Source organism: Pelmatolapia mariae, linkage group LG7, assembly GCF_036321145.2.
Source record: "Pelmatolapia mariae isolate MD_Pm_ZW linkage group LG7, Pm_UMD_F_2, whole genome shotgun sequence".
NCBI classification, from domain to species: Eukaryota; Metazoa; Chordata; class Actinopteri; order Cichliformes; family Cichlidae; genus Pelmatolapia; species Pelmatolapia mariae.
The window spans coordinates 25,895,952-25,908,402 of record NC_086233.1 but is presented as its reverse complement, the minus strand read 5'-3'; the positions used below and the strand labels follow the sequence as shown (position 1 = coordinate 25,908,402).

The 12,451-nt window shown below is 39.6% G+C and overlaps 1 protein-coding gene across 1 annotated transcript; it reads right to left on the bottom strand.

The window, feature by feature from the left end:
* Positions 1 to 2,364: 2,364 nt before the first annotated feature.
* Positions 2,365 to 12,451, bottom strand: ccdc80l2 (coiled-coil domain containing 80 like 2). Its single transcript, XM_063480689.1, has 12 exons — positions 11,996 to 12,451; positions 11,836 to 11,924; positions 11,527 to 11,700; positions 11,220 to 11,371; positions 9,091 to 9,396; positions 8,664 to 8,904; positions 8,385 to 8,541; positions 5,831 to 5,967; positions 5,207 to 5,358; positions 4,403 to 4,506; positions 3,938 to 4,018; positions 2,365 to 2,855 (listed from the first exon to the last, which is right to left on the bottom strand). Exons 1-12 carry the CDS (start codon positions 12,273 to 12,275, stop codon positions 2,521 to 2,523), a joined length of 2,208 nt encoding a protein of 735 aa, XP_063336759.1. The 5' UTR covers positions 12,276 to 12,451; the 3' UTR covers positions 2,365 to 2,520.

The following is a 12,451-nucleotide window of genomic DNA, read 5'->3' as shown; positions in this document are numbered from 1 at the left end:
GCCAAGCTTATATATATTGAATTTATCACATGGCCTCATGTACTTTATGCAATTGTGTTCTCACACACTTACACTTTAAGTTTATCTTATCATGTTTTCAAATGATAAGTCAGTGGTTTTATGGGAAATTTCATAAATATGAATAAAAAGACCTTTGATTGTGCTTTTTACATGCACTATTCAGACTTCTGACATGAAAATTGGCTGCATGTAAGGATTTAAGAATTGCAAATGCACACTGTAGTTTTTCTGTCTTGAGAAAGTGAGCTTTACAACTTCACTAAAAGAATACTTATAGTACGGTGCTTCATTTAGAAAACCTCTGTTAACACTTCATGGTTTAAGTTTTGTTGTGGGTGTGTAGATCAAAAATGGCAATGATGATTACAAATAATCTTGTAGGAAATGCACAAGGGTGAAGAAGTAATTTATGTAGTCTGCCACTTCTTCATGAATTGTCTGCCTTGAACATTAGCATTCTTCTTTTTTGCCAGTCTTTATTAGCTAGCTTATTACTCCTCATGTCCAGTGTCTGGGGTACCTTTTGCTAAATTTTGCAAGCACATATGTAACTGCAGGCGACAGCTACAGCTGGGTGGACCGAAATTTAATGAGAAGATGAAGTGATAAGTAAAATTTGCAGAGACGTTTCAGTTTCAGCATGCTAACAGCTAATAAGCTCAGTTTAGAACTGAGAACACACTCTGTATAAAGAGCAGAAAATACAAGTGTCAACACAGGCTTTCTATGTGAAAGTTGAGTAACTCCACCAGTTGAGGCTCATTAACCCTAAAGAGAGCTAAGCAGCCCCCTAGTGGACACCAGTATGGCATTTTCCATCTGATTTTATAGTAACAAATAAAACAAATTTATGCAACATAGAATTTGTACCAGGAATCAGAACAAACTGTAAAATCTGGACAGACAGTATTTTTAATGATGGCTACACATATTTTGTTGCATCCTTTCATGTTTTGTAATTTGCTTGTTCCTTTTCTTCTCTGTCCTCCTTCCTCCATTGTGTTTGACATGCTCTGTATTTGTGGTTACAGGCCTGACCAACCTGCTGTGTTTGTTTGTTGTTTCTTTTCGCACCAACCGGTCCGGTTGGTGGTCAGTGGGGTCAGGAGGGGTCACTCCTGGTAAAACAAAGTCTGTTACGCCACTGTCAGTGAAAGCTCAAAGGGACTATTTGGGTTTCTCTCTAAGGTCTCTAATCGACCTGGCTTCCTTTTCCTTGGAATTTGCGAGGCACATTATGTCAGCATGCAAATTTGACACAGAGACAGTTTAAAGTAACTTTCTGTCTTACTTCAACCTTCATTCTTCTTCTTCTTACTTGTAATTCACATTTTGAGGTGAAGCCCAGAGCTGAATTTAGAGCCAGTTGTGTGATGGATGTGTTTTTCTTTTCGCTTTTTTTGCTTTGTTATATTGTACCATGTTTTGATTACATTTATTGTTCAACTTATTGTACATTCACTTTCTGATACACATTATAGCTATGTTACAACCCACTATTCTTCACATCTGTTATATTATGTGTTACTACCTATCACCAACTGATTATCAGGATTCCTCATTTTTAAAGTAAAAATGCTTTTACTTTCTTTTCTGTCTTCTTTTGTGATGTATAGACCTTTAGGTTAAAGGTTTAATTCACTCTTTTTTAATTATGTGCTGCTGCACTTGCAGAGGCAAACATCCGTATTATTGCATGTGAGATGTTTGCTATTTTGGACACTTGCATTTGCTCTTTTACTAAACATTGCTTTAGGATATATCTGACATGAGGTTCATTGTAAACATTTGCTATTCCCCTTGCTGGATCCCGGTTTGGTTAAGACGGATGGCTTTGTTTGTTAGTATTCGGATGAATGAGTCATATCATGTTCTGGTCACAACTCGATGTTAAACTTTCTGTGTTAGGACTTCTGAATTCAAGAAATCAGTCCATGCAGACAAGTGAAGAACTCATGTAAAACTTTTGTTAACACCTGTATTACTGACCATGAGGTGTATGCAGCTCTTTAAAAAGTCATGGCTTAAATAAAAGAACTTCTCTTCTATTTCAATACTTCGTTCGTTTTAGTATCAGCATATTTCAGTAGAGAACCTTTCCTTTTTTGTACTTGCACAGTGGATGTGTTTGAAAGGTCTAGACAGACATATTAGTAAAAAGCACCATCTGCTCTGTCTTGAAATTACTTTCTTCCCTTTTTACATATGAAGTCAAATAGAAAACAGCTTTTTTAAAGGGCAGTTGAAATGCATGAAGGAGACCACGCCATTGTTGTCTGCTTATCTTTTCAAATGTATTTTATTTCTTGTAAAATATCCAGCTTATTATTGTAAGATCCAGCAGATCATCATCTATACATCGACTTTATTGATTCTTATGAGTCCAGTTTTGAGGTCTTTGTTTGATCACTGGCTCAAGTCAAATCCACGTGTTGATACTTTTTCTGTTTCATATTAAAAATTTTAGGTAGATAATCGCATCTTCCTCCTTTTTTGTCATTATTCCTCCGATTGGCTGTAGAAGTGCATCTTCTCTGCCCTCTCTTCATTGTATCCGTGCGAGTGTTCCCGCTCGTTGCCTCCTCTTCCTCTGTCCTCCTGGCAGTGAATCCCCAGCCTCTTCTGCAGCTTCTCCTCCTGGAGGCGGAGCTCCATAGAGTCCACCAGGTCGTAGATGTTATCCAGGGACCACATAGGTGATGGAAACCATGTTTTGGTGTCACCATCCTTCCCCACAACCACCATGCTGAAATAGTCTTTATCGATCTTTAGCTGTTCCCTCATATTGTTGACCATGTCAGGCGTCAATGACTCAACCTCAGTCTGACTGCGACCTGGGTGAAGGATGACAGAATGGAAGTCATTTAAATTACACAAAACAGTGAAAAGCGAAAGAAACGAAAACTAGGATAACCCAGATTCGTTCAGATTAGATAAAATCTTATGACAGCTCAACCTTAAAACCACAGTCAAAACAAAACTTTCAAAAGCATTTCCTCTAGGCTCCAAAAGGGAGAGAGTCCCATATACTTCCATGTTAAAATGCTTGACTTTACAGCAAAAATAAACCTTTTACTACCTGGAACAGAAACTTTTTCGTGCTCTGCAGCTAAATTTCCCCTTTGTGTCATCTGTGCTGACATTTTTGTATTTTTAAAGGGAACATACAAAAACGAGTCAAAAAATTAGTCAAAATCGCGTTTTTGTTTTTGTGCTGCATGTATTGCTATTTATCCATTGGGATCATTTTTGGTGTAAGTTGCCCTGTTTTGAAGATATCAGCTGTATAGATCTCTTTGCTATAATGAAGCGCTACCAGTCAGTATAACGTAGAACAGGGGTGGGGAACTCCAGGCATCAAGGGCCGGTGTCCTGCAGGTTTTAGATGTGTCCTTGATCCAACACAGCTGATTGAAATGGCTAAATTACCTCCTCAACATGTCTTGAAGTTCTCCAGAGGCCTGGTAATTAACCAATCATTTGATTCAGGTGTGTTGACCCAGGGTGATATCTAAAACCTGCAGGACACCGGCACTTGAGGCCTGGAGTTCCCTACCACTGATGTAGAAACTGTTTTCTCTCTGCCAAACTACACCTGCCAACTGCATCACTGTGCAGGCCGAACCACATATCTACATGTGGCAAAAGGTTAGCAGTAGTGACAGCATGACAGAATATAAATACTGAATGTGTCTTCCTCAGTTACACGCTTCCTTTGGTTGACAGATGTAGCCTTTTGGAGTCCACAAAACAGGTGAGATCATGCACCTTTTTTTTTCTTACAAAGAATCTGCTCTTAAACCAAAATGTTTATTAAACTACCTACCTTAAAATATACAATATTACTAATGATTTCAAACGTGTATGCTCCATTACGTTTCATACACCTGGAATGCCCCACATTACCATGACGTACCATTTAAGGGAAATAACTCAACAGTTCCTGATGCTTTTTCTTCTGTTCCTATCAGCTTTAGCATGGCAAAGTGACGAATACCTGAGAAAAACACAAGAGAAGGTACAATTACACTCATTAAAAGGGACTCATTCAGCACAGATAATCAAAACTATCCTTTTTTATAAAGACAAAGAAATGCGTTTATGACGATGAACCTGTTCAGCTAAGTGCCTGTCTAGCTATGGTTATATATTTCACATAATATGGCTCTCTTACCGCACAATTTTATAAATGCATAACATTTTAATACACTAATTTCATATTATAATATTCATTGTTTGATTCTGTCATGATCCGTACAGTTTTGTTTAATGGTATGCTTTTTCAGGTCCAAATTTCACAACCATGACAAATCTACCCATGTCTGACTTCTGGCTTCCTTGTAACACTTCCTTGTTACCGCAGGTCTTTTAAAAAACGTACCCAGGGGACATTCCTGTCCTCTGACAGCAGAGAGCTGCTGCTGAAACAAATAGTCATCCTCAGAGGGAGCAGAGATGAGCAGCAGTCTCCTTTTAGACATGAACCTAGAAATGAAAAATATAGATTTAAACTTGGATGCCTGTCAGTTTCATTCAGTCATTAGACCACCTTCTATAAAATGGAAGACCATAGATTCAATCATACTTTTACTCAGTTTTTAAATTTGAAATATGCTACACTTTATATCATGAATAAAATAGAAACAAACATAAACTTTCACAGGAAGCAATAAAGACGAATATGAAGAATAATTACATGATTTAAGATAAAGATAGGAGATTGGACTGTGAAGGTTTCAGAGATCCACTCTCCACTAAAAAAAGGTCACTGTCACCACATGGTTTTTTTCACTGTTGATAATTTAAGGTGACAGAGAGATTTAAATATGCTGACCCTGTTTACAGCAATCTTCAAATTTATTTTGAGCTTGTTTTGTTCTTAGTGGATGGTGCTCACTGCAATAACAACATCCATCCATCCATCCATCCATCTTCTTCCGCTTTATCCGGGGCCGGGTCATGGGGGCAGCAGCCTAAGCAGAGAAGCCCAGACTTCCCTCTCCCCAGCCACCTCCTCCATCTTATCTGGGGGAACACCAAGGCGTTCCCAGGCCAGCCGAGAGATATAATCTCTCCAGCGTGTCCTGGGTCTGCCCCGGGGCCCCCTCGCGGGGCCCCCTCCCGGGGCAGACCGGGGCCTCCTCCCGGGGCAGAATCTGCAATAAAAACAGATTAATTATATTACCTGAGCAGTGGGTTTTCTACTACAGGCTGTCCCATGTCTTTAGAGCACGCTGGTGGATTCTTTCTTTCCTTCTCTTTTTCTCGGTTCCTCGAGGGAAAGTTGTCAATGTAGTCAAACAAAGCCTGGCTTGATGGCGGAGCCTCAAAGACTCTCTGGGGGGGGGGGATAAGAGCAGGTGAGGGATTACATCTGAAGTCTTTATGGGCATACATAAGCAACTAAACAACGAGGAAAATGTGTTGCGATACAACTGTATTATTTGCAATTATTTTCTTATTTGGTGAATGTCAAAGTTATTAAGTGACCAACACTTGGTCACATAATAAAGTTGTTCCCGATTACTTTAAGTGTTGCTGGAGTCTTCATGTCATCAGAACTTTGTCTTCTCCATGCACCCTGGAAGTAGGTGAAGTTGTGCCAGAAATATTTGTTGCTATGAACATCAAAGTCCCATCTTTGCCTGGTTAAATAATGGGTTCCTCAATGGGTTACTTGAAGTTCAAATATTGCAATGGTTTTGAAATATGAGTGTGTTTTCCTTTTAATCTCTAAACTTATCTGCTATCAGAAAGCCAAATAAGCAAGAAAAGACAAACTTGGAAAGCTCAGGTGAGATTTTCTTACACTGGCCTTGATGTCATAATCTGTGACAGTCATTGAAAAGAGGTCAGGCGATGACAGGCCGAGCTCTGCCCTCAGCAGAGAGATGGCCCCTAAATCCAAGAAATGCTCTGCTTGGCCACTGAGTGGAGGCTCTGAATCTGGAGCACACACATGCAAAGGATATAAATCAATGTGTGCACACACAGATGTTAGAGAAAATACCATGTACACGTTACAGTGCATGCAACAAAAACAGTAATTATAACCACTATATCCCACAGTGTTAAATCAGTGTCTCTGAACGATGTGTGAACTTGTAGACAGTAAGTACACAGGGCTTTTGTTTGTCTGTCTATTTTCACCAAGTCCTCTTGTGGAAAGGGACTACTGTGTTAACTGTTAAAATGTAACTACTGCAGTATCACAGTGTAGCATGTGAGAGAATTAAACTAAACATTTACTACATACCGCAGTGCAAAATTAAACTGTTACTTCCTGGTACAAGAGTTCAGAGAACTACCACATTTTGCTTAGCAGTAAACCTGAGCTGTTTATGTTATTCTGACTAAACCACTTCACTTTATTATTGTGTATTGTTATATGCTTTATTAGATACTATCTGCTTTTTTATGGCTGATGGGAACTGTGTATTGTATGGGTTAGTTCCCTGATGATGAATTCCACTGACTTTGTTGTGCTCTTGATTTTGTATTCAGCGTCTTACTGAGGCTGAACTTTGTAGTTTTGAGTTAAATGTCTCAACGCACATTGACTGGATTAGGCTAGCATTAAATTTGGTTCAGCAAGGCCCCAGCTCACACAGGTCTACAGACCAGTCTCCAGATAAAAATGTGCATTCTCTAATCACTTAATGCATGTTTAAATATCCAGTCCTGCAGGTCTAGAGATTGGAGGTGACCCTCTGGCATATATATTTTTCCTGGGGAATGATATAGATTCCCTGACTGGTTGGCAAGTGGTTGCAATCGCTTGGCGACGTTGGTGGCAAAGAGGAATATGGTGCTGCACCAAAACTCTCCTTATGATTCCTTTGGTTGATAACAGTTTGCATTGAAGATGTTTTCATTGCAGCAACTCTAGCAACCACAGTGATCACAAGGAGGTTTTAGTTTTAGCGCCCTCTGTACAACTTCTAGCAACCACTCTCGACCCAATCATGGAATACACATTTTTTCCCGGAGGACAGGAGGTTGCTATGGCACATCTCTAGGCCTATGTGACTGAGGGATAATTTATGTCCCTCTGAAGTTGAACTGCCTTACTTTACCTTCAACCATAAGTTATCAATAAATGATGTACCAATATGGTGACATATGGGAGTTAGGCTATAATATTAATCCAAAGCTCGAAACAACAGTTCTTTAAAAGCAAGTCCACAAACAATTGTGGTCAAAAGTTTACATACATTCATCATGGCCATGAATGTCATGGCATTTGAGGGCTTTTCAGCACAACTGGTGCTGAAGGTTCTACATTAACTTAACTTGACAAGGCCAAGACCTATTAGGTTCTTGATTGACTACAACTAGTAGTTTCTCTTTTCCAGAATAAAAAGGATTTGTTTGATGCCACTAATTGGACTGACCAATATTCAGAACAATGAAAAAGTCCAACGAACTCAGCCTGTCTCTCGTCCACAGCATGTCTTTCATCCTGTTTTCCTTCTTTCACCCCAACCGGTCGCAGCAGATGGCCGCCCCTCCCTGAGCCTGGTTCTGCCGGAGGTTTCTTCCTGTTAAAAGGGAGTTTTTCCTTCCCACTGTCGCCAAAGTGCTTGCTCATAGGGGGTCATATGATATGATTGTTGGGTTTTTCTCTGTATTTATTATTGTGCGATCTACTGTACAATATAAAGCGCCTTGAGGCGACTTTTGTTGTGATTTGGCGCTGTATAAATAAATTGAATTGAAGATCAAGGAAAGACAATAGGAGACTTAAATTGGGAAGACCTCTTGGAGCCATTTCTAAACAACTGCAGATTCCAAGATAATTAACTTAAATGACTGTAGGTATGTGTCATTCAGATGTGTTATCACTTTGCCAAGATGTGGAAGAAGACCCCAACTGTCACCCTCAATAATTGAAAACAAAAAACTGAAATATCAGAATGACTATGACATTCATGCACAGGGTTAGTGTGTGTAAAAATAGACTTCAGACCAAAGGTTAAAATTAATTAATTAATAATCCATGTCTGTACATGCATAAGGCGTATACCAAGATGGCTATCTCTTTACTAATAACCTTAAGGCTTATAAACAGTCTGTGTATTTTACCGTTAGCTATTGTTAGCATGCTAAAATAGCTGGCAATAGGTCAACACCTTACCCACGGACAATTTTGTTACTGTTCAGTTTCTAGGAAGCACCATATTTGCCTTTGGTTGCATGTTAGTAAAAAACAAAACAAAACCAAGTGTGTGTTGGTTCAGTGATCCCTGAGAGGATTTGTAGTTTTAAAAGCATTCATGAAGAGAACCTAAGCAAATGTTGAAATGCAAATATATAACTGGCAACATCACACGGACGTCAAAAAAGGTAAAAACCCTTCCTACCTAGGTGGTAGTGCTGAAGTATAAGTGTGCCATCACTTCCCTGTCCAGTAATGGTTGCCACTGTGACCTTCCTCATAGCGAGTTCACAGCGATACTTCTCATTCTCCTCAGTCTGCTGGATGTACAGTGTTGCCTCTCTGTTGGGTGTTGAGATCACCTTGTATGAGGCAAAACAAAAACATGAATATTGGTTCAGGTACAGCCGTGAAAATGCATGATTTAAATTCATTAACAATCTAGAGGCAAAGAGAAGTGCAACGATTAGACAAAAGGTCTTACCATCAACCTTCTTGTCCCCTTTAAACTGTCCAAAAACTCCTTCAGCGCTGTTTTATCCTTCTCACTTGCCTCTCTGTTGGACTTTTTCCCCCTTCCTTTTCTTTTCTTTCCTTTTTTCCCTTTGCCTTTTTTCTTAGACCTCTGTTTTTCCTTTTTGTTCTCCTTTCCACTCTGCCCAGTTTTATCTCCATTATTTTTCTCTACATTTCTCTTCTTTCCTTCTTCCACAGATGGATGAGTGCTGCAATACAATATATAAAAAAAAGTCACTTTGATGTCCATCCAGCACTAAAAACAGTATTTATGTGCTGTAAGCAGACGAGGAGGCAAGAAATACCAGATGTGAACACAAATCAAAACATTCGAAGGCATACTCTTCACTCTGTTTCAAAGTCTCACAAGACAGACATGCTTAAAAAGACATTACCTGTTTTTCTTTACTTCCTCATTGCTCCTTGAAACAGATGGAGGACTGGTCATCCTTGTTTTCTCCTGTACTTTAGAATTGATGGGATCATTGTTGCTCGAAGGCTTTCTCATTGGAGACGGCTTACGAATTACAAACCTCGACCGACCACTCAGTATATCCTGGATCTTACTCCTCAGAGCAGCTTTTTTGTCCAACGGTGGTCTTCTTTGTAATGCCACCACAGAAGTCACATTTCCTCTCCTCTGAGGACTAAGTGTCATCTTTTTTCTTTTTTTCACAATCTTCTTTTTGGTGGTTTTACATCTAAAACATGGCATAGAAAACAAAAAATTCACATGTGTGTTCACTTGGAAAACTATGAAATCTTTATCTGTTTTTAATCATCGTTTTTGTTTTTTTTTTTAAACTCATGAATGTAAGTGTCAGCCATTGTAAAAAAAATAAAAATAAATAAATAAATAAAATGAGGGGGAGTTATTTAGCAGGAAGTCTGGTGAGCAGATACTGCCCATGGAATAACGTCCTGTTCACCAATGAATCGCTTCACTTGTTCCCCATCACTTTGTCAGTTGCTGCATTTGACATTCAATATTCTGGTTGTGTAGGTTAGTCTTGCATATTTTCCAACCTTATCAGTCCCTAGTATCCTTCCTTCCCATTGGTAGTTAATTCAGTCTCTCAGAAGTGAGTTTGACTTAAGCTAGTGCCCAACTGCTTATAGGTGAGTTATAGTTTCTGTGATCTTGAGTCTGCTAGAGACTAATCTGATCTGAGTGACGTCAATTTCATCATCAGACGGTGAATGCAAGGCTCTGAGCGGTCATACTCTTAAGTGACCGGATAAACTAATGAGACTTTTCTTTACCTGCATCAACTACTCAGCAGCCTCCAGGTGGAAGGAGGACAACTGTTACTCAGTCTCTGTCACTGCTAGTCTTATTTGTGTGCGTACGCCACATAATGGTCTAAAGATCTCTGAAACTCTTGTATATAATTGGTGTTTTGCACTGGGTACAAATATCCTTGCACATTTTGTGACTCTTCTGTACTTATTGTTTCTGAATTCACTGCAGGAGCCTCTGTAGGAATTTTTGGCAAACTTTCTGGCACATTCCTCTCAAAGCTCAGAATTATTACATTAATTTAATTTGTGATGTTGACTTGACCATAGGTCTGCATGTCAGAGTAAATTGTTGTCTGACTCTCTCTGCTAGCCCTGCAATATACTGGCAACATGTCCAGGGTATATCCTGGCTGTCACTCCATGAGAGCTGGGATAGGCTCCAGACCTCTATGACCCTGAACTGTGTAAGTGGAAGAAAATGGATTAACGATGCTAAGCAGGACAAACATTTCACGGTGTACAGCTGAAAAGGAAGCAGACTGTCTGAAGTTGGTAGCTTAACTCACTAGTTTCTCAGCAAGGAAACTGCACTACGTTTGCCATCTGGGAGCTTCGCTTGCTCTTTCTTTTGCCTCCTTTGCAGGTGACAACTTTTTTTGTTATCACTTGTGTTTTACTTCCACTTTTACATTTCTTGATTAGATTTGGGCACCATAAACTACTACTAAGTTTAGAACTGAGGTTGCCCTTAAACAAGTTGTCAATCTCATGTTGAATCTCATCTTGCATGTTAAAAAAAGCCCAATGTGAGGTGAAAGTGAGACCCTTCTCACCATTGATAGGTGCGTCACAGAACTGATGCAAGTGGCCTTGGCAAAACAGCATTTGGCACCCCAGGGATGAGAGCAGTCTGTTTCTTCAGATCAAATTAAAACCAAACCTGATAGTGGTATCAAATCAAGAGAACCCGAAAATCATCATAGCTGATCATGAGTTGATAATGAATGATTGCACCAAACTGCTGCGACAATTTTCTTTATAAAATGCTGACAAATTTTCACAGCCAACAATCCAGTGGTTGTTAATTTGAATATTTCTAAATGTATATCAAGATAAACCATAACATAGCTTAACAGCTAAACAGTTAATTAGGCAGGTCATTTGCAGTTTTCTAATTTTTTTTTAATTTTGGTTGTCCGTCCTATTAAAAGCAACCTGTTTAATTTTATATAGGACTTTTAAAATTAGTCATCACATAAAAATAAAAGTAAGGTAGTGAAACCTGAAGTGAGATCCTTTTCTGGTCATCTTCTCCAGCTTCCTCATGGGGAACTGATCGATGACCTCCAAAACGGCCTCGACACGGACCGGATAAGGGAAGCGCTCACTGACCCGTAGGTTCTTCTTTATAACCAGCATGGTGAACTCTTGCTCCTGACATGATTGGTGTGCAACACAAATCAGAAGCACATCAACTACTAAATCACCAAGAAGCATTTCAGTTTAAAAAAGAATTAAAAAGGCAATAATTTTTTTATATGTTGCCAAGAGTTTGAAATGAATCACACAGTTTATGGCACACTGGTTACTTGGCTGGTAAGCTCCAGGTAGTGCAGCAGTTTGGTAACCGTGTCGGGGTCCAGGTTCTCAACTGTGGCATCTCCTTGAAAAGTTGTTTTCTGGATCCGTCCCTCCATCATAGCATTCTGAATGATAGTTACAATGTACGTATCTCTTTCTGCTAAATGGCAGTTCAGGCCTTTCTGAGTAAGGCAGAGAAAGAAACAATCAAATAAAACAAGTAAAAATTGATGGATAAGCAGCTAGTTTAAATTTTTTCTAAATCTGAAAAAAGAGTAAATAATGTGTATATATCAGAATAAATTGAGGAGAAGTACCTGCTCCATTTCTTCTAGCTGTTTCTCCATCATACGAAGATATTGGTCACTGTGGGATGGAGCTGTTATCACCCACAGACGCTTTTTACCTGCAGGGGAAAATGAGTGGCTGTAGGGACATAGGAACAGGAACATCTGCTGGTCAATTAATTCCTCTTACCTGCAAAGTCAGCCAGGAAATCCATCTCTGGAGCCAAGCTTGATGATGACTCTCCAACTTTTCTGTTATATCCATCTTCTCTGCTTTCTTCCAGCCCTAATCCATGTTCAATTCCTGGTGGAAGGTCTGAGTAGTCTCCCCAGTCTCGTACATTTGGGTCCAACAGCTCCTTTGGCTTACCGTCACCGAAGCCCTGCCATGCAGCCTGCAAACCCAGGTTGTTGAGGCTCCACAAAGCGGCAATCAGCAACAGATAGCGTGAGGTAAAAAACTGAGACATCCTCACTGATGTTGCAAATAAATTGGTCTGGCGATCAGCTGGAACTGCTTAGCAGCTCATAAATCCTCATCTGAAGTAAAAATACATATGTGCAGTGTTGCTTTCACCACCGCTAGGTCTTAGTCAGCAGTGTTGCCTCTGTAACAGACTAGGATTTGCCACTTGTTTAGAATTGA